Genomic DNA, 23,002 nt, shown 5'->3' with positions numbered 1-23,002 from the left:
TCAAATCCACGCACGTCTGATTGCTGAGCACCTTGTTATACTTTCTCATATTATACTGGTTTTCTGTTTTATGGAGCTGGTACATCTCTCAATAAATGCTCTAAAGTCTCCTGAGCAAGTGGTCGCTCTACGGGAACGTGCCCCCTGTGTGCGCTGCCTGGACTCCGCTCCTCCAGCACCAGGACAGCCAGCACAGTCCTGTATATACTGAGGCCCCTGATCATGTGACCCTGACTCCTCCCCTCCTGTGACCTCATCCCAGGTCCTGTGCGCACAGAGCAGCCATATATGTGGTGTGCGGCTCTGCAGGTGGAGGTAGGTGCTGGAGATTCCCCATTACTGGGCTGCACAGGGGGCAGTAACCCCTCCATTCCCGGAGATAGCGCCCCCTGCAGGTGGAGGTAGGTGCTGGACATTCCCCATTACTGGGCTGCACAGGGGGCAGTAACCCCTCCATTCCCGGAGATAGCGCCCCCTGCAGGTGGAGGTAGGTGCTGGAGATTCCCCATTACTGGGCGCAGGCGCTAGGACATTTGCATTCGTCATTCTGGGCTTCATATAAGGGAACCTGTCACGATGAGGGTAGAAAATGTTAGCGATTCTCTCGTCTTCCTGCATTGTCACCAGTTAGAGCCGCGCTCGTTTCTCCTCCAATGAATAGAGAGAAGCGCACATGTCTCCCCGGGACCCTCCCAGTGTCATTGCACTTGGTATTTCCAGAGTCCCTGTGACCAGAACATCTGTATTAATAATCTGCACCATTATCCGTGTAGAGTAGGGGTCTCAAACATGCGGCCTCTGAGGCAAGCATCTGCGGCCCACTGTGCACCACATGTCTCACTCCCTGAGGCGGGGGAAGGCGGGGCGCGCATTCCGGAGCGGCGATGGCATTGGCTGTTCTGTGTGCACACACTGCACAGGGCCTGTGATGAGGTCACAGGAGGGGGAGGAGTCAGTGGGGTCACATGATCAGGGGCCTCAGTATGTGCAGGACTGATGCTGCTGTGTGCTGGTTGTCATGGTACTGAATGAAGGTAAGTTTATGCGTGGGGTCAGGAGGGGTTTACAGGGTGGATGGAGCAGAGCCCTGTGTGTACGAGGTGTACGGAGCAGAGCCCTGTGTGTACGAGGTGTACGGAGCAGAGCCGTGTGTGTACGAGGTGTAGAGAGCAGAGCCGTGTGTGTACGAGGTGTACGGAGCGGAGCCGTGTGTGTGCGAGGTGTACGGAGCGGAGCCGTGTGTGTACGAGGTGTACGGAGCGGAGCCGTGTGTGTACGAGGTGTACGGAGCGGAGCCGTGTGTGTACGGAGCGGAGCCGTGTGTGTAGGGAGCGGAGCCGTGTGTGTACGAGGTGTAGGGAGCGGAGCCGTGTGTGTACGAGGTGTAGAGATCGAAGCCGTGTGTGTACGAGGTGGACGGAGCAGAGCCGTGTGTGTACGAGGTGGACGGAGCGGAATTGTGTGTGTACGAGGTGGACGGAGCGGAATTGTGTGTGTACGAGGTGGACGGAGCGGAGCCGCGTGTGTACGAGGTGGACGGAGCGGAGCCGCGTGTGTACGAGGTGTACGGAGCGGAGCCGCGTGTGTACGAGGTGTACGGAGCGGAGCCGCGTGTGTACGAGGTGTACGGAGCGGAGCCGCGTGTGTGTACGAGGTGTACGGAGCGGAGCCGCGTGTGTGTACGAGGTGTACGGAGCGGAGCCGCGTGTGTGTACGAGGTGTACGGAGCGGAGCCGCGTGTGTGTACGAGGTGTGCGGAGCCGTGTGTGTACGGAGTGGAGCCATGTGTGTGTACGAGGTGTACGGAGCTCTGTGTGTATGAGATGTACGGATCGGAACAGCGTGTGTACGAGGTGTGCGGAGCCGCGCGTGTACGGGGTGTATTAAGTTTGAAAGGAATGCTGCCCCCCAGCTCAAATTTTTTTATGTGTAGCCCATTTACTCTGCCGAGTTTGAGACCCCTGGTGTAGATGGCAGATTCTGGGGAAAGGACACAAAACACATTGAGTTCTGGCTGCATTCCATCTTTATGACATATTTCCACTCCATCACTCAGGCGTCCATTGTTTCCTTCAGTCTGTTTACATCGCTGCAATGATGACACTGGATGCCGGTATGTCTGAGATGTAACTGTTCTGTTTAGAGTTGAGCGAAACGGGTCGGTCAAATTCATAAGTTGCCGACTTTCGCTGAAGTCGGGTTTGATGAAACGAAACCCGACCATAGCGTGAGGTCGGCCACGAGGTCGGCGACCAGAGCGCCAAAGTCGCGTTTCAAATGATGCTTCCAGCGCCCTTTTTCAGCCAATGATGGAGGACGCACACTGTGGGCAACGCGATGACATGGGCATCGGTGACCACCATCTGAGAAGGGCATGCAAGTGATTGGCTGGCTTTGTGTGGTGTCACAGGGGCTATAAAAGGGCGTGCATGCCGACCGCCATGTTACTTCTGCCGATATTAGCATTAGGGAGAGGTTGCAGCTGCTGATTCTGAATAAGGGAGAGCGTTAGGCAGGGAAGAAGAACAAAAAAACTGCTTCTGCTGTTAGCGATTTCCACTGTACAACACAACAGTTTGTGTGCAGTGACAGGGGAGGCTATATTTTTTGTTCATCAGCTCTGTTGGTTATTAGGCTGCCTTATAAGGCTCCCTGGTAGCTGCATTGCTGTTTGCACACTGCTGTGCAAACTGCTTTTTTAAAAGCAAAAATACTTTTCTTCCTCTTTTCTGCACAGTTACCAAACGTTCATTTTTCCACACTTTTGTGTGCAGCAGTCCGGTTTATTAGGCTGCCTGCTGCCATACTTAGACTGAGAGCATCATTGTCAGCCTCCTAAAATCTCTAGGGAGCTTCCAATTCTCCCCAATACTATATACACCTTGTACTTTGTCATACACCAGCCAAGTTCAGCCTGTTAAATTGAGGTGTAATCTATAGTGGGCCTGAGATAATAGTTCAGCCTCCTAAAATCTCTAGGGAGATTCAAATTCTCCCCAATACTATATACACCTTGTACCTTGTTTTACAGTACCATATAGCTGGTGCTATTTTGGGTACATTTTTCCAAATATGAGGAAGTATGGTGGAAGAGACCGTGGAAGTGGGCGGGGGTTGCCAGCTGGTACTGATGGGGGTGGTGGTGCATCTGCTGGTAGGTGCTATTGTGGTTTTGCCACTAAGGCAGGAGGTGTTGAGCCTGCGTCATCATCTGGCTCCACAAGGCCTCGAAGGCTCCCTTTTCTGGGAGTAGGTAAACCGCTTTTAAAGCCGGAGCTTCAGGAACAAGTTTTGGCTTACATAGCTGACACAGCCTCCAGCTCTATCGCCTCCTTTTCTGAAGTTTCAAAAAATAAAAGCACAGAGTCGTCAGTGGAGGCTCCTGGTCAGGAACAACACCTTTCCTTGTGTCCTTCACCCCTATCAAAAGTGAAGGATGCAGCAGGCCACACTACAGATTACTCCATGGAGCTCTTTTCACATACCATGCCTGGGTTATCAAGTCAAATCATGAATTCCCCAGTCCAAGATGAATCGGACATGGAGTGCACTGATGCACAGCCACTGCTAGATTTTTCTGCTGGTACATTCACTCAGAGCACTACATTGTCCTCGCAGTGTACTGAGCCAGAATCTGACCCTGATGAAACTCAGGTGCCCCTTCCCGCATACTATACCACCTTACACGGTGACAGAGGAAGGTGCACATGAAATTGAAGAGGAGGTGATGGATGACCCAGTTGTTGACCCAGATTGGCATCCATTGGGGGAAGAGGGTTCCGCTGCCAATAGCTCAGAAGAGGAGGAGGATCCGCAGCAGGCATCGACATTGCAACAGCTGTTATCTGGCAGGCCCGTAGCAATCCAGAAATGGTTTACAAAAACCCAAAGGGTTGCAGGACAGCTTGGCCAGACGGTCAAATTAGCACAGCATGCAAGGCCTCAAAATGTCTTCCATAGTAGGAAGAGTGCAGTGTGGCACTTCTTTGAACAAAATCCTAATGATCAGGCAAAGGTTATCTGTAAGAAGTGCGCAAAGACCTTTAAGGGGGTTTTACACTAAGCGATATCGCTAGCAATATCGCTAAAACGTCACTGGTTTTGTGACGTTATAGCGATATTGCTAGCGATATCGCTATGTGTGATACTTACCTCCGACCGGCTCCCCCGCTGTCCATCGCTGATCGCGCGAGAATGTCCGGCTCCATTTCTCGTCGGGCGCTTCCTGCTGGGCTTCCTGCTGTGACGACGAGCGACGCTGGACGCGGGCGGGAGGACGTCAGGATCGCTGTGTGTGAATGGTAAGTATCGTGCGCTGCGTCGCTGCTGCATCGCTGTGAGATCTTTCTGTATGAAAGCTCACTAGCGATCATTTAGCGATGCACCAGCGATCCTGACCGGGTGGGATCGCTGGTCGGATCGCTGGTGCATCGCTAAATGTAAAAGGGCCTTTAGGGGCGTGGCCTGGACCTCATGTAGGGAGGACGTGGAGTGAGAGAGCTCCTGCCCGGATCCGACAATAAATCCTGATTACCGGCACTGCTGACGAGTCCCACTGACCTGGAGGGCTGCAATATCTCCCTGGGCGTTTAGACAGCGGAGGATCCTTGGGCCATGTCGAACCGCAGCAGTAAAAAAGATAAGGAGACGCCGGGGCGCGCCTCTGCTACATCCCGGATGGCACCAGCAAACAACAAGTCGGCTGGTAGTGGAGCGATGGGAGCTGCTGGCAGGCTGGAACGATATGCAAGGGTGCCTCCTGCTGCTGCTCGATCGCCCAGTGCACAGACTGAGGCAGACGCTGGATGCAGCGTGGAGCTGGAGGATCATCTCTCCAGGGAGGGAACAGTGAGTAAACTGGGCCCCCCTTCAGCCCAACACGTGCAGACACAGGGGCCTGTGCTGGAGGAGGAAGGAGTGGGGGATGGGGAGCAGCCGGAGTCTGTGACTGCTGAGCCCACACTGGGAGAAATCCTCGCAGCAATTAACTCCTGCAATACCACACTGGCCACTCTAAGTAATCAAATGGAGATTGTCACCAAGGACATGGCCTGTATTAAACAAGAGCTGCGAGGGGTGACTGCCAGGGTGGGGGAACTGGAGGAGCGTGTTGGTGCGACGGAGGATAAATTGCCACCAATAACACGGGAGCTGGGAAAAGCCACGCAAAATATTACAATACTGCTGAACAAGGTGGATGATTTAGAGAACCGCTCCCGTAGAAGTAATCTGCGACTGGTGGGGGTTCCGGAGAGGACGGAGGGGACTGACTCACTTGGCTTTTTTGAAAAATGGCTAATGGACACCTTTGGTAAAGATGTTTTGTCCCCATTCTTTACTATTGAGAGAGCACACAGGGTCCCTACGTGTGCCCCCCCGCCGGGAGCACCCCCGCGTCCCATCTTGCTTAAGCTCCTACACTTTAAAGATAGAGATGCTATCCTGCGCAGATCCAGAGACATTAAGGAACTTGCTATTAATGGGAGGAAAGTCTCCATTTTCCCTGATTTTTCCCTGGAGGTGCAGCGTAAAAGGGCGCAATTTATTGAGATTAAAAAACGCCTACGTGACTTACAGGTGACATATTCCATGATGTACCCTGCTAGACTGCGGATTGATGTGAATGGAGAAACGCACTTTTTTGATACGGCGGGAATGGCGCTGTCCTGGCTGGATATTAATGAGAGGTCCATGAGGAGGAAGAATACTTGAAGTTCTCCCTTTTTTCGCCACCAGGTGTTGTTACTCCTTTTTGTCTAGGACGCTATGCTGGTATAATTACTACTGTTCATTCCATTTCGGATTCAGGGCGGGAGCTGACCGGATTGCTGTGGACACTCGTTACAGTGACAAGCTGTGGACCCTTCTCCCTGCATGGACTCTGGGCGAGTTTTCTAGCCCTGATTCTCTCTATTTGAGAGAAATGTGCAAGTTACACTTGTGTTTGGGGGTAGGGGTGCTGTGCACTGGTGTGCAGTGCTCCCTCTCCCTCCTTTGTTTTTTTCGTTTGTTGTTGTATTCCCTAATTGTTCTGTGGGATGTGATGTGCGTCAGCCGTGTCGCCCAATTCATTGTACTGAGGGATGGTGGAGATTGCCTCTCTCCCTCGGGAGTGGAGTATGTTCCGATTTCTAATTTTTTAGTCTGCTCTTATGGCGATATCACTTAATATTGTAGCGTGGAATGTTAGGGGGCTCGGGGATGCAAATAAGAGATGTGCTATATTTACTAATATGCAGAAATTTCTCCCGGCTATCCTGTGTATGTCTGAGACCCACATGGTGAAAGATAATATTCATTGGCTAAGAAAGGGATGGGTTTCACATGAATATCATTCCACGTACTCGACCCATGCGCGGGGTGTCAGTGTGCTGGTGCACAGGTCCATCCCCTTCTCATGTACTAAATCAGTGGTTGACCCTGGGGGCAGATTTGTATGTTTGCTTTGCACGTTATACGGTATACAATTTATTTTGGTTGCCATATACATCCCCCCGCCCTATTCAGTCGAACCAGTAAAAAGAATCTTGTCTATTTTGGGTTCCTTTCCCCCTGCGCCGACTCTTCTAATAGGAGATTTTAATACATATTTGCATCCCTATTTGGATAAGTTGCATTCGGGAAACATATCAGAGGATGCAGCCTCAACCTCATTTGCTAGAACGTTAGTGGAGCTGGGTATGGTAGATCTTTGGCGTGTCCGAAACCCCACAGCCAGACAGTTTTCCTGCTACTCTAGCTCCCACCACGCTATGTCACGGATAGACCTGGCCATTGGGAATACACTCATGACCCCATATGTACGAGGGGTGGCCTACCTGCCTAGAAGTGTATCTGATCACTCGCCGCTACATGTCACACTTTCATGGGGACACCCCCTCACCCTATCTAGACCTATCTGGAAGCTTAATCCCTTCTGGATCCAGCTTATAGGGGGATCTTTGCATGATGCCATTCTAGAATATTTTCAACTTAATGAGTACTCTGCATCATCACACATAGTCTGGGATTCCATGAAAGCCTATGTCAGGGGCTTATATATTAGAGAAATATGCACACGGAAAAGCCAAAATAGACGCTACACCCATAGTCTGATCCAGGAGGTGTCTGTTGCGGAGGCTGCGGTGATACTCAACCCGACAGAGGAAACTAAAAAAGCTTTGGAGAAGGCACAGGGGTCGCTCAGGGAAAACCTCATGTCGGCGGCAGCAAATAAACGTTATTTCCTCAAACAAAAATATTTTATAGAGGGGGAGGGAGTAGGACATTTATTGGCCACGGTCATTAGAGCACAGGACGGATCTTCATATATCAATAGGCTAAAAACGGACTCGGGTGGTCCTGTGACAGACAGTGCGGACATAGTGAGTGAGATAAGGAGGTATTATATGCGACTATACACATCAGATTGCAGTCTCACGGAGACTGAGATTGAGCAGTACCTGGATGCGCTCTCTCTCCCTGCATTGGCTGATAGCGATAGGGATTCATTGGATCGGGACATCCTGTTGGAGGAGTTGGAGGAGGCGCTTGGTCAGATGCAAAATGAAAAGGCTCCAGGAATGGATGGCCTGCCTGGCGAGTTTTACAAAACCTATGCACCCTTACTGCTACCTAAGCTACTTAAGGTATTTGAAGAGGCTGAAAGGCAGAGGGTCCTCCCGCCATCTATGAGGGAAGCTTTGATAGTTTTAATATTAAAGCCCGGAAAGGATCCAGAGGTTCCGGATTCATATCGCCCGATTTCCCTATTATCAACAGATGTTAAATTATTGGCCAAGGTACTCGCCAATAGGATGTCCCGAGTTATCTCATCTGTTATACAGAAGGATCAGACGGGATTTATCCCAGGCAGAGCCACATCTATGAACCTTAGGAAACTATACTTGGGGATTCAACATAGTTCTGGGGAGTTGGGGGGAAGAGCAATTTTGTCCTTAGACGCCGCTAAGGCGTTCGATAGTTTGGAGTGGGGTTTTTTGTGGGCGGTACTTCGGAAAATGGGCTTTGGACACAGATTTATAAATTGGGTGAGGCTGTTGTATGGCTCGCCGGTGGCGAAGGTTGGGGCTAATGGCAGGGTCTCTGAGTATTTTCCTCTTGGGAGAGGTACTAGACAGGGGTGCCCGCTCTCGCCCTTGCTATTTGCTACTGCGGTGGAGCCATTGGCAGTTGCAATTCGGAAGTCCAGAGAAATAATGGGATTCAGATGTGGAACTGTGGAGTTGAGGATATCATTGTACGCGGATGATTTACTTCTATATTTAGATAAGGTACATTCCTCGATTTTGCCGGCAATGGAGGTCATTCGAGAATTTGGGCTGAGGTCTGGTCTTCGGATTAATTGGTCCAAATCAGCTTTAATGCCGATAGACCCTCTCCCGGCGGATTTCTCAGATTTGCAGATACCGGTCCCTGTAGTTCGGAGGTTTAGGTATCTGGGTATAATTGTTAGTCCTGCCCCGAAGGATTTTCGGGCTCTGAATCTGGAGCCCCTGTTGCAGCGATTTAGAGCAAAAGTACATACTTGGTGTCGCCTGCCGTTGTCGAATATTGGTAGATCTAACTTAATCAAAATGGTAATGATGCCACAATTATTATATTTGATACATAATTCTCCGGTGTGGATCTGTAGGGACTTTTTTGCAAAAATAAATACATTATTCCGGGAATTAATTTGGAAGAAAAAACAGGCTAGGATTCGCTTGGAGATACTGCAGCGAGGGAAGGAGGAGGGAGGATTGGCGGTGCCAAACCCATTCATTTACTTTATAGCCTCCCAGATGCAACATCTTAGGGGTTGGGGTAGAGACGGGGCGTGTGACAATGGTGGTGATATTGTGAGGGAAGGATCGGTATGGAAATATCCAGGGTGCCGGTTGGAGGTGGGAAGACGGCAGATAAATGGGGCACGATACCCCACGTTGGCTATGATTTTCAAGGTGTGGGATAGGGGTAAGTCTCTTTTGAAGATAAATGGGCCTACGGAATTGTGGCCATTGTGGCGAAATCCGGATTTGCAAGAGATCAAAAAGCTGGTGGGGTTCGGAAGATGGGAAGATAAAGGGATTTATCTGGTGTCACAAATTTTGCAAAATAATACTCTTAAGAGTTTTGAACAATTGAGAACAGAATTTCACCTCCCGCACGTCTTCTTTTATCAGTACTTACAGCTAAGACATGCATTGGAAAAACAGAGAAGGACAAATCCGGTGATAGTGACACATAATCAAACACTACATATGCTACTTACATCTGAGTCTTCTAGGGGACTTATCTCTGAATTATATAAAAGATTATTACCTGCCCATCTGGAGACATATCCACTGACTGCTGCTAAGAATAAGTGGGAACGGGACGTTGGCCCCCTGACGGAGGACCAGTGGTCCGATATTCTAGAACAGGTCCCTAAAATGGCGGTTTCTGAGTGCCAGCGGCTTTCGCAAATATATCTCATTCACAGGGTATATAAAACACCCAGCTTATTATTTAAAATGGGACTTAGGCCCAATACACAATGTGTTAGGTGTGGGCAGGATGATGCCCACTTGATGCATGTTATGTGGGAGTGCGGGCACATTGGGGATTTCTGGAGGCAGACCCTGGGACTCATAGCCCAAGTATACCATATCACAATACGACCGTCACCTCGTCTATGTTTGTTGAATTTGTGGGAGGAGGGGGTTGACCCGGACTCTGCAGTGGCCCTGGGAATAGCACGCATCCTGTATCAGGCAAGAAAGATACTTGCATATCATTGGTTGGATCCTATGCCACCAACATTGTCAGAGCTTAAAAATAAACTAAATAATGTCATCAGATTGGAAAGGGGGGCTTATTTAAAAAGAAATGCATTAAGAAAGTTTTACAAAATTTGGCAGCCATGGATGGAGTCACCGGGTCTCCCCTCGGGCGCACTGGTACGGGATGCGATGTTGGACCAGTTGCTGTTGTGCTTGCGATGAGGGGATGCTTGGGGGGTGAAAATAAAGTCTAGTGCCCTTTGTGGCGAAGTAGATTTTGAGTGGCGCGGTGGGAGGGAGCTGGGGTGGATTGGACCTGATATCCGTGGGGGGCGGGGGGGGGCGAAATATGATGCGGAGTGGCGCGGCTGGCGGGGATGGTTTTCCCGCTGAAATGAGGCACTGATGTATAATTTTGATTTTTGTTTATTTGTGGAGCCATGTTGTTTATAGGCTCAATTTTATGCAAATATCTGTGTTTTGAGATTTCTTCTTTTTATTTATTCTTACACAGGAAGAGTTTTACCCTTTAAATAATATTTGCTCTCAATGTAAATTTTACTAGCTATATAAGATGTCATATTCTTTCTGTATTGATTCCTGAATGTTTAATAAAAAAGATCTGATTCAAAAAAAAAAAGGGCCTTTAGCCGAGGGAAAAATCTGAGAAATTTGAATACCAGTTGCATGCTTAGACATTTAACCACCATGCACTTGCAAGCGTGGAAGGACTACCAAATCTCACGTACCGCATGTGCACCTGCTCGAATGAAGGTAGTCAGCAACGCTACATCACTTCCCCCACTGTAAGCCCACCGGTTAGCACACCACCAGCAGCAAATGTTGAGGTGTCGTTGCAAGGCCAAAGCAGTCAGGGAATCACAATGTTATTGCTACGAAAGACTGAATCTAGGCCAACTGCAAGACCACCATCACCATCACCAACCCTCTCTCAGTCCGCCATGTCCACTGCTAGTTCCACCATATGCAGCTCTCAAGTCCAGCTCACCCTACCAGAGACTCTCAGTAGGACAAGAAAATACTCATCCTCTCATCCGCGTACACAGTGTTTGAACGTCCACATTGCCAGACTAATCTCATTAGAGATGATGCCCTACCGGTTGGTTGAAAGTGAAGCTTTCCGCGAGCTCATGGCCTACGCAGTACCACGCTATGACCTACCCAGTTGGCACTTTTCTCGAAAAGCCATCCCAGCCCTCCACCTGCACGTGAAAGACCGCATTGTCCATGCACTCAAGCAGTGAGTGGAAAGGTGCACCTCACAACAGATGCATGGTCCAGTAGCCATGGCCAGGGCCGTTACGTGTCCATCACTGCGCACTGAGTTAATGTGGTGGATGCAGGGTCCACAGGGGACAGCGGCGGTGGGACAGTGCTGCCTAGCCCACGGTATAGGAAACAGTTGGCTGTAGGCATTTGACCCTCCTCCTCCAGAAGCGAAAGCTCGTCCACAGTGCGCAGTCGCACGAGCACTCCATCCGCAGCTGCCAGTGTTGCACACGAGGTGTCCCACTATCGAACAGCTAGTGGTAAGCGTCAGCAGGCTGTGTTGAAGATGATGTGTTTGGGCGACAACAGACACACTGCGGAGGTACTGGCCGACTACTTGCAGCGACAAACTGAGTCATGGCTGGGCAGTCTACATCTTGAGGCAGGCAAGGTAGTTAGTGATAACGACCGGAATTTTGTGGCAGCCATAGCCCATACCTTGCCTGGCTCACACCTTGAACCTGGTGGTGCAGTGCTTCCTCAATAATTTTCCAGAGTTAACAGCCCTGCTCCATAAGGTGCGAAGACTGCGCTCGCACATCCGCCGGTCGCCCGTACACTCCAGTCGTATGCAGAAGCTGCAGCGATTTCTCCACCTTCCCAAACACTGCGTAATTATCGACGTTGCAACAAGGTGGAACTCCACCCTGCACATGGTTGAGCGGCTGTGCGAGCAGAGGCAGGCCATAATGCATTTGTGGGAGGATACACGGCCAGGCACTTTGAGAGCAGACATGGAGTTGACAGGTGTGCAGTGGTCGAAGCTGAAAGACCTCTGTAAAGTCCTTCAGTGTTTTGAGGAATGCACACGGCTGGTAAGCGCAGACGATGCCATCATAAGCATGAGCATCCCATTTATGCGTCTGCTCATTCCAACTTTGACACACATTAAGGAGCAGGTATCTGCAGCCGAGGAGGAAGAGGACGAGGGAAGCCTTGATGACAGTCAGCCATTGTCTGCTCAGGGAACTCTCCTGGACGAGGTGGAGGAAGAAGAGGAGGAGGATGCTTCTCAGGGGGCAAGAGAAAATGTTGGCGTGGCCAGGTCAGGTACAGGGTTTGTGCGTGACTGGAGGGATGTTGATTTGCCAGAAAGTGCTACTCCACCCAGCACTAGCAGTGCATCATTGACACCTGGAACATTGGCTCACATGTGTGATTATGCCTTGCAGATCCTAAAAAGGGACCACCGCATTGCCAAAATGATGAACGATGTCGACTACAGGTTGGCTAGCATCCTGGATCCACGCTATAAAGGCAAATTCCAAAACATCATGCCACAGGAGAACCTAGAGCTAATATTGGCTAACAAACAAGCAACTCTGGTAAAACATTTGTTTGAGGCATTCCCAGCACACAGCGGCGGTGATGGTTCTCCCACGAGCCGTAGGGGGCAACATGGAAGAGGTGTTTGTGGTGCACACAGCCAAAGTGGCGTTGGACACGGGTTTCATGACCATGTTGTGGACTGATTTTTCAAGTACCGCTCACACGACTGGTAATATTGCATCGATTGAAAGTGACAGGAGACAGCAGTTGTCAACTATAGTTACAAACTACTTCTCCTCCCATATCGATGTTCTCCCTTAGAGGTAATTCCCCTTTGACTAATGGGCCTATAAACTGGACACCTGGCCTGAATTGGCACAATATGCCTTACAGGAGCTTGCTTGTCGTGCTGCTAGTGTGCTATCCGAAACAGGTCTTCAGTGCTGCTGGATCAATCCTGACAGAAAAAAGGACCCGTCTGTCGACCCAAAATGTTGATGATCTAACCTTCATTAAAATGAACCATGCATGGGTTTCAAAGGATTTTGTCCCACCTTCCCCTTCCCCTGCTGACATGTAGGTTGCCAGAAAAATGGCTTGCTTTTGTCCTCCTCTTCCTCGGACTTCCAATTCCTCCATTTTCAGCTGCTGAATGTCCAACATCAACATATGCCATTTTTTCAACCTCCCTAACTGGGCTGCCTCCCCCCCCAGGGCCGGGGTCACCACCTGGCGCACGCAACCGTGCGAGTGCCGTTGCCCTGGACAGGTGGGTGGGCCCACTCTTGGGTGACGGCACTGGCACTGGGTCCCTCATAGTACAATACAGTGTCTCTGACGGTGGGGGTGCACAGAGCCCCAGCACTTGCAATACTTACCTCTCCCTGCTCCACCGCTGTGTAGTCTGGGCTGTTAAATCCTTCATTGGGACTGCCAATACAAATTTGGTGAACTGATAGATGATGGTTAAGACGTAGCTATGCCCTGTCATGCTGGGCTCTATCTTCAGATGATCAATGGCTTCCATTTGTTATGGACGTCGACTCACAATGAGATGCAGTGGTGGTTTATCATCAGCTTTCACGGTTTTCCTACTCACAGACGTGTGACATTCCTGCCCACATTTTTAAATGTGTCCTCTCATGCCAATCCAATAAAATTGCCTACGGCCTGAGACTTCTGTCTTTTGCACTCCAAAGTTACCGGACAGATCATGATAGGCAGTGAGGACAATGTCTACATCTCTCCCTGTGATCACAATTTGATGGAGATGAGTAACGGTGATGGGATCCACGGTACTGCGATACAGCAAACCTTTCTTCACAAGAACTGTTTTCGATGTCTCCACAAAGTAATTGAGGGTCAGCGTCGCCTCAGAGAATTCTCCCGGGAGTTTTTCCCGTGATTAGTAATTCCAAAATTTCTGCAATCACTCGACTTTCCGTCTGTACTTGTATCCATCTCGTTTCCTCTTGTGGAGAGTCTGGACTGTCTTACTGAGACTGAAATATATATGAAGATTGAAAAATACCCCAACAGTGCATACTGGTGTACGCTTCGAATACATTACCCTTTTTCTACTTTTTAGATTCTTGTCTAATCCATACTGAGGCTGTGAGTGTCTTTGTCGGACTACGGAAATATACACGGAGATTTTTAATGTTTAAACTATGCTATATATACCTGGTATCCAGTGATACTGTACCCTTTCTCAACTTTCTACAATCTTGTCGAATCCATACTGGGCCTGAGGCCGTCTGAGTCTGCCTCCTGAAATATAGACATAGATTTTTAATGTTTAAACTATGCTACATATATACCTGTTATCCGGTGAAACTGTACCCTTTCTCAACTTTCTACAATCTTGTCGAATCCATTCTGGGCCTGAGACCCTCTGAGTCTGCCTCCTGATTAGAGATGAGCGGTGTTCGAGTCGACCTGTTCGCCAAGATCAAATTCGAGTTGTTTTGGGCGGTGTTCGAGCCATTTGTCGAACTCGAACACTTTGCTTAAAATTCGACTGTTCGAGGTTCCGTTCGAGAACGGTTCGTTCACCAAAAGCGTATCTTTATTTTCACATTAATAATCGTTTTAAATGTTAATAGACAGTTTCATGGCATAGTAGCGGTGTCTGGTAGCCAGCGGTGTAGTGCACCTGTCAAGGAGCTACACCGTGTGTGTTTCTAATAATTTTTTGCCACATCTTGTCCAGAAAATCCTTTTGGGCCTTGTAGCACTGTTTGCTACTCAGCAGAGGAGCCCACCCGTGAACCAAGCTGTGCCGCCTGTTTATGTAAGAACCATTTTTTAACTCCATTTAGCCCAGTCAATACTTTAGGCCTAGTACCTGTGTCTGCTGCTCAGCAGAGGAGCCCACCCGTGAACCTAGCTATGCCGCCTGTTTATGTAAGCACTGTCTGCTACTCAGCAGAGTTGCCCACCCGTGAACCAAGCAATGCCGCCTGTTTATGTAAGAACTGCGTGCTACTCAGCAGAGGAGCCCAGCTGTTAAGCAAGCTACAGCACCTGTGTTTTGGACAATTAATTTTTTCACATTCTTTCTGGAATGCCGGTTAGGCCTAATTACGAAATTCCGGTTGACCTGCACTTACTGGGAAAGAATTGAAATCCCAGATCCCCATCACTAACTGGGTTCAGCGGGTTATCCGCACCTGTAAGTGACACACGCTGGTCCTTTCAGTGTAGCGCGCATGCAGCCCCGGACATGTAAGGGCATGACAGACCTGTTATTGCTCGATATCGCGTGCCAGAGCCTCGCGTGTCCTTCTAGTAAGCTGGACGCGGACCGCGGGGTCATGCCGGAGTCTCGTTCGTTAACGGAATTAAGCTGACAAATCGCTAGCACAACTAAAAACGGCCATGCACCGCCACCCACAGAATCGACAAAGCTTGCAATCTAGTATACAGATTTACACCGGCGCTACCAATAGAAAAGGAGGGCTGCTGGTGCCTAGACAGAAGCTGTGCTTGTTCTGCCAAAAAAGGGTTAAATAAGTAAATAGAGAAAGGCACCGCGCTCACAGGACGATTCACAGATGATAACGTAAAAGTGAAAGTGAAAGTCCTGCCTTTCACGCATAAGCCCGATACTCAAAGCGTGCAGGAAATACAGATCTACCACAGCAAGATACACTGATGAACGGTAAAGGACTTATACAAACTTACCCTAGCTCTGCTGAATGAAGGTGCTGTGCTGATCACAGTGAATGATCCACAGAAATGCTGGATAACCAGGTGAGAAGCTGGGAGGATGAAGTGAATGAGCTGGCTGACTGGGGTGCAAGTAAAGAAAAGATCTGGGCAGAGCCAGGATAGCTCCGGCCGGTAGCGTCCTGGATGCACAGCTGAGGGGGGCCGACACTGTCCTGCACTGACAGCGTGTGACGTCACAGGCTAAGGCTACGGAGTCTAGCTGGGGCCAAAAACCTACGCGTTTCAAAGCAAAACGTGCTTCTTCATCAGGGTTACTGCCCACCCAGTATAGCTGTCATATATAGTGTGTATATGTTCAAACACCTGTTTAACTCTTGGATTGAACACTCACCCCCACCCTCCCAGTAGAAGGCTAATTAATGATTAAAATAATATCATACACTTAAAAAGAAAGAGAAAAGAATAGCCATAGCGTAAACCTCACAAAATGGGTTGTAATATTGAGAATAATAAGGAATGTTAAAAACTGTAACTTTATTATGCTGATAAATTTTTTAACATTTTAATATGAATAAAATCGAATACAAATATAAATATAAAGAAAAACTATGCGCGTAAAAATAAAATATGTTCCACCTACTGCGAATACTCATGCAAAAAGCAGATATCGAAAATATGAATATAGAGAATATGGTAGGGGAAGGCAAATGCATCTATCTTAAAAAAAAAAAAAATATTTATAAAACCACATAATGTATATATGGCTAATAAAAATAGTAATAAACAGCCTCTATGTATGCATTTCACAATACTAATATTGGTTATAAACGTTGTTCTATTGCATACCAAATATTAGTATAACTAGTGAGGATAATGATTAAAATTACTTATATATAAATACCCCTTATAGATAAAGTAAAAATCCAGTTTGAATATTAATAATATTAATAAAAATAGAATAAATGTGAAAGAACTGGTTAAAAATAGTTAATAGGTACATGAAACCTCTAATGCAAGCATCCATATGTATTCATTTGTCTACAATCATATTAGAAGGCATATAATTCCAGTTCATGATTCAGGCCTTTTGGGGCCAAACTGCCCAAGGAGAATATCCAATAGGACTCTGCTCTAGACATTGCCTTGAGGAAATCACCCCCCTCTCTGGTTATGATGAACCACCTGAATGCCGCAAAAGTGAACACGTTTCAAAGATTGGCTATGTTTGTCTTTAAAATGGCGTGAGAGTGGGTGTCCTATAAAGCCTTTACGAATTTTAGAAAAGTGCTCTTTGATGCGATCCATCAAACGACGTTTGGTGCGGCCCACATACAATTTGTTACATGGGCACCTAATGCAATATATAACCCCCCTGGAAAAACAGGATATGTTCTCTGTGATATTAAACTCCATCGTACCACTGGAATTAGAAAAGGTCAATTGGCGTATCTTTTTTTAAAAGGTGTTCATACACCCAAAACACCCTCTGCATGTCAAAAAGCCTGTATTGCCTTGATTGAGGGCCTTCCAGGGACCTAAAGGGCCCCTGAAAGCCATCTTTGTAGTTGGGGCCACAAGGTTCCCTAACGTTTGTGACTTCCAATATACAAATCTAGGGTTGCTAGGGAGGAATTCCCAAATCACTTTATCCTTCTGAAGGATTGGCCAATGTTTGTGTATAATGTTGGCAAACTTATTGTAACCCATGTTAAACTGAGTAATGATTGGGAGTTTTGAAATCTGTTCCTGTATACTAGAGCCTGGAAGGTCATTTAATTGTGTGTTGCTGATCAAGTTTTCTCTAGAAATAGAGGCAATGTCTTGCCGAGCCTGTTCAAGTAGGGCACTAGGGTACCCCTTATCCAAAAATTGTTGAGTTAAATGATCAGCTTCACTATTAAAATCATCCATTTTAGAACAGTTACACCTAATCCTCATGTATTGCCCTTTTGGTATATTTGTGAGCCAGACCGGAAGGTGGCAACTGGTGATACGGATAAAACTATTTGAGTCAACCTCCTTCCGGTGGCATCTGGTATTCAGTCGGTTGTTTTCCACATAAATATTCAAATCTAAGAAAGTCACACTACTTGTACTAATATTTGGGGTAAACTTAAGGCCATAAGAGTTGTCATTAAGGCTAACAATAAAAGTGTTTAACTCAATTTCAGAGCTTTCCCATATAAACAAAATGTCGTCAATAAAGCGACGCCACATAATTAAGCCTGGACGTAATTGTCCAAAAGGCTGAATATGCGACTCCTCCCACTTGACAACATATAAATTGGCATAGCTTGGGGCAAATCGCGTCCCCATAGCTGTACCCCAAGTCTGAAGATAAAAATTACCCTCATAAACAAAATAATTGTGCTGCAGAATTAATTTAATGCACTCCACAATGAACTGAATTTGTGGTTCATCATGTATGCCCAATGATTGGAGAAAATGCTTGGCACCCTTTCTCATGGTTGATAACAGTATATAATGACTTAATGTCTAGAGTGCCAAGTATATAATTTTTATCCCATTTAATTGATTCGAGGACTTGTATAGTATGACCCGTATCTTTAAGATATGCTGGTACTAGGGACATGCACTTATGCAAATGCACATCCACATAATGTGACAAATTAGCTGTTAAGCTATTAATCCCTGAGATGATGGGTCTCCCTGGCGGACATGTTACACTTTTGTGAATTTTAGGGATATGGTACAACACCGCCAGGTTGGGGTTTTTGTTCATAATGTATTGAAACTCTTTTTTATTTAGAATACCAGAAGACTTGCCTTTAGAAGCCAGGCAGTTTAATTTCCTAATATATTGTTCCGTGGGATTACTATCTAGTTTTTTATAAGTGATACTGTCCCCAAGAAGTCGGTGGGATTCCTCCTGGTACATATTCTGACTAAGGATAACTATACCCCCACCCTTATCGGCAGGGCGGACCACGATATCATGATTATTTTGCAAGTCTTTAATAGCTTTAATTTCTTGAGGATTTAAATTATGTGGTGCATACCTAGAATTCCTCTCGGTAAGGTGTCTGATATCCCCTGTTACCAACATATCAAACGTGTGAAATGCACTTGAATATTCCTGGATAGGATTAAAGGTGGAAGGATTGGCTAAGTTGGTATGTATAAAGCCTGATGTAATCTGCTGTGTGTGCGTAGTAGTAGTAGTAGTACGTTCTTTTTTAAGAAAGTACTTTTTTAATGCTAAATTCCGAAGATATTTTTTCATACCAATATACAAATGAAATGGTTTGGCCCCATTGGTTGGTGCAAACTTTAAGCCTTTTTGTAAGAGAGAAATCTCATTCTCAGACAATTGGTGAGAACGGAGATTATATATTTTTTGTGGAACCTTTTGTGTTTCTCTTACTACCTTTTTGGTAAGTCCCCACCCCCCGTTTACCTCTTTTTGTTTTTGTGTTCTGACCCGAAAAAAATCCCTATTAATTAATGAACGGTTTCCTGTTCCTCTACTAGACTTAGATAGCGTATTAGAATTTTTTTGATTGGTATTCTTGTTAATAGAAACTGGAATAGTACTAGGTGCCCTACTGGAGAGGGACTGAGAAGGTTTAGAATATGGTTTTGAAGATGCCTTTTGGTTAACAATAGGGATTTGGTTTCTGACCAATTCGTGATTGTGGGCAGAGACCTGTGGTTCACTCTGATTGGGTGTTAGCCCTGAACTAGTGATAATGGATTCCTCAGCGAGGGATAACAGAGGCGAATATCTATTGCTGGAATAAATTGGGGTAACCGGTGAAGCATCAACCTGATTATGGGAGTTACCAACCTGATTGATGTGTGGATGAGTGGATGTTTCTCCATCATCAATAGATGTTTGGATTATGGGGTCCATTAGGGTGGTATTATCCCTCGTGCGGATGGTAACCGGTGTTGAGGAGTGGAGTTAGAAGTTGCATATATGGAAAATGCCGAATCAGCAATCGAGAAATAACAAATAATAGATCACAGACTGAATATGAGTCAACAGTGTGATGCAGCAGCAAAAAAGGCAAATGCAATTCTAGGATGTATTAACAGAAGCATACAGTCTAGATCACGTGAAGTCATTATTTCCCTCTACTCCTCTTTGGTCAGACCTCATCTGGAATATTGTGTCCAGTTTTGGGCACCACATTTTAAAAAAGACATCAACAAACTGGAGCAAGTTCAGAAAAGAGCGACCAGAATGGTGACCGGTCTGCAAACCCTGTCTTATGAGGAAAGGTTGCAGGATTTGGGAATGTTTAGTTTGCAAAAGAGAAGACTGAGAGGAGACTTAATAGCTGTCTACAAATATCTAAAGGGCTGTCACATTGTAGAAGGATCAACTTTATTCTCATTTGCACAAGGAAAGACTAGAAGCAATGGGATGAAACTGAATGGGAGGAGACACAGATTAGATATTAGAAAAAACTTTTTGACAGTTAGAGTGATCAATGAGTGGAACAGGCTGCCACGAGAAGTGGTGAGTTCTCCTTCAATGGAAGTCTTCAAACAGAGGCTGGACAGACATCTGACTGGGATGATTTAGCGAATCCTGCTTTGAGCAGGGGGTTGGACCAGATGGCCCAGGAGGTCCCTTCCAACTCTACGATTCTATGATTCTATGATTCTATAAAACATAACTTTTAATAATAAATGTAAAAGCTACCAAAGATAGTAGTGCAAGTAAATCACTAAATCAAAAACCACAAAAAATAAAGGAGGTAACTGTATAAGTCTTTATGACAGATTACTACCAATATATACATATGGCTATTCCAAGTCCAAAATTTTTGAGAGATTGGACCAGAAAAATACTTGGACTAAACCAGTGCAAAAAAGGCCAAGTAAAAAATGAACAGTTTCCTTATCAGAGGAACTAAAGAGGCCTCTACCCTGTAAAGGTTATCAAGGAATATGCCTATTCATGTATATAATAAGGACATCCATTTTCATCTTAGGAGGCAGCCTGTATACTCTGTCATGATGCCCAGTTTGTGCTAATATGTCCCCTGAAGAGTCATTTAGTGACGAAACGCGTCGGGATGCACAGGGATTTTGTAGGGCTATGGTTTATAGGGATTAGATGTGGACTGCCCTTGTTAGGGCGGGAGTCATGGGTGTCAGTTTTAGTTCAAACAGGGCTTGTATAGGGTGAACCCCCCTTTTTTCCTGACCTGATATGACTCTGATGGGACATCTGATCCTGGACATCCTCCATCTTCATGTGGTGAGATTTTTCCTTTTCACATTTCTTTGTTGATGGGTTTATTATTATGTCCTTATTATATACATGAATAGGCATATTCCTTGATAACCTTTACAGGGTAGAGGCCTCTTTAGTTCCTCTGATAAGGAAACTGTTCATTTTTTACTTGGCCTTTTTTGCACTGGTTTAGTCCAAGTATTTTTCTGGTCCAATCTCTCAAAAATTTTGGACTTGGAATAGCCACATGTATATATTGGTAGTAATCTGTCATAGAGACTTATACAGTTACCTCCTTTATTTTTTGTGGTTTTTGATTTAGTGATTTACTTGCACTACTATCTTTGGTAGCTTTTACATTTATTATTAAAAGTTATGTTTTATGTTATTTCTCGATTGCTGATTCGGTACTTTGTATCGTGAGAATTTGTGGGTATTTAACCCACTTTTTTGCTGTTTATCTTAAAATATATGGAAAATGCCATCGAATGATCCTGGTTAGTATCTTTAGGCGTTAAATTGTATTCATCCAAGGTGATAAAATCCTTAATAGGGGAATGCACACCAGTACTTAGTGTATCCAGTGTACATTTAGGACTAGGAGGGCCTGTATATAATTCACGAGGTATATTATCCCTCTGAAATTTTTTAATCTTTCTATCAATAATGTCCTTTTCCTTCTCCCTTAGTCTTAATAAAATGCTATCCACTAGGTCCAAATCGTCGCTTGTAAGATGACATGAGTTGAGTTGGTGAAAAATATGCCTGATTTGACGTCCAATATTGTCCAAATTAAGGATCCGTTTATCAATAATAAATTGTAAAGCTTTAGGCTGTGTGCACACGCTGCGGATTATGTGCGGATTCATCCGCGTGGATTTTCTAAAATCCGCAGGTGAAACCGCAGGTCAAAAGACCTGCGGTTTTACCTGCGGATTGCTCTGCGGTTTTGCCCTGCGGTTTTTCATCTCTTCAATAGAGGAGATGGCAAACCGCAGGAGAATCCGCAGAAAGAATTGACATGTCAATTCTTCAGCGCATTGAAAACCGCAGATAATCCGCGCGGAAAATTCCGCACCGTCTGCACTGCGGTTTTTGATTCCCATAGGGAATCATGGTACTGTACACCGCAGCAGAAACCCGCAGCGGCCAAAACCGCTGCGGAACCGCAGCAAAATCCACAGCGTGTGCACACAGCCTTAGAAGAGAAATTCTTAAACATACTATCCCATTCAGCTTGGATAATTGGATCGCCAAAATCACCTGCTAAATTTTTGTATATTTGTAAACCCTTGGGAACTAAGTGAGCCTGTACGTATTTTTCTAATGAGGCTACTTCCCACATGTCTCTCATTTCAATGAATAATAATTTTTCCAGGGTTTTTAATAAATATCTTGCTTTATTGAGATTAATAGAATTAGAGTAATTAAAAGTGAATCGTTCTTTAATAAAAGCAAAACGGTGATCCCTATCATGTTGTAATGCATCTAGGGCCATGCTGGAGCTGCCTAAGTGTATGAGCACACTTTTTTTTTTTTTTTTTAAGATAGATGCATTTGCCTTCCCCTACCATATTCTCTATATTCATATTTTCGATATCTGCTTTTTTTATGAGTATTCGCAGTAGGTGGAACATATTTTATTTTTACGTGCATAGTTTTTTTATATTTATATTTGTATTCGATTTTATTCATATTAAAATGTTAAAAAATTTATCAGCATAATAAAGTTATAGTTTTTAACATTCTTTATTATTCTCAATATTACAACCCATTTTTGTGAGGTATACGCTATGGCTATTCTTTTCTCTTTCTTTTTAAATTTATGATATTATTTTAATCATTAATTAGCCTTCTACTGGGAGGGTGGGGGTGAGTGTTCAATCCAAGAGTTAAACAGGTGTTTGAACATATGCACACTATATATGACAGCTATACTGGGTGGGCAGTAACCCTGATGAAGAAGCACATTTTGCTTTGAAATGCGTAGGTTTTTGGCCCCAGTTAGACTCCGTAGCCTTAGCCTGTGACGTCACACGCTGTCAGTGCAGGACAGTGTCGGCCCCCCTCAGCTGTGCATCCAGGATGCTACCGGCCGGAGCTATCCTGGCTCTGCCCAGCTCTTTTCTTTACTTGCACCCCAGTCAGCTAGTTCATTCACTTCATCCTCCCAGCTTCTCACCTGCTTATCCAGCATTTCTGTGGATCATTCACTGTGATCAGCACAGCACCTTCATTCAGCAGAGCTAGGGTAAGTTTGTATAAGTCCTTTACCGTTCATCAGTGTATCTTGCTGTGGTAGATCTGTATTTCCTGC

General features: G+C 45.9%; 1 protein-coding gene across 1 annotated transcript in view; it reads left to right on the top strand.

Annotated features, from left to right (window-relative positions):
* The first annotated feature begins 254 nt into the window (after window positions 1-254).
* The window catches only part of LOC141051031 (uncharacterized), a 57,347-nt gene continuing 34,599 nt past the window's right edge, over window positions 255-23,002 (top strand). The window contains exon 1 of the mRNA XM_073547829.1: window positions 255-315. Coding sequence (XP_073403930.1) covers window positions 289-315 — 27 coding nt within the window. The 5' untranslated portion in view covers window positions 255-288. The remainder of the gene's footprint in view (window positions 316-23,002) is intronic.

Source organism: Dendrobates tinctorius, unplaced genomic scaffold, assembly GCF_039654945.1.
Source record: "Dendrobates tinctorius isolate UK_male_01 unplaced genomic scaffold, ASM3965494v1 ptg000155l, whole genome shotgun sequence".
In the NCBI taxonomy this organism is placed as follows: domain Eukaryota; kingdom Metazoa; phylum Chordata; class Amphibia; order Anura; family Dendrobatidae; genus Dendrobates; species Dendrobates tinctorius.
Note: the sequence above shows the minus strand (reverse complement) of the source record. Positions and strands in the feature narration are given on the sequence as shown.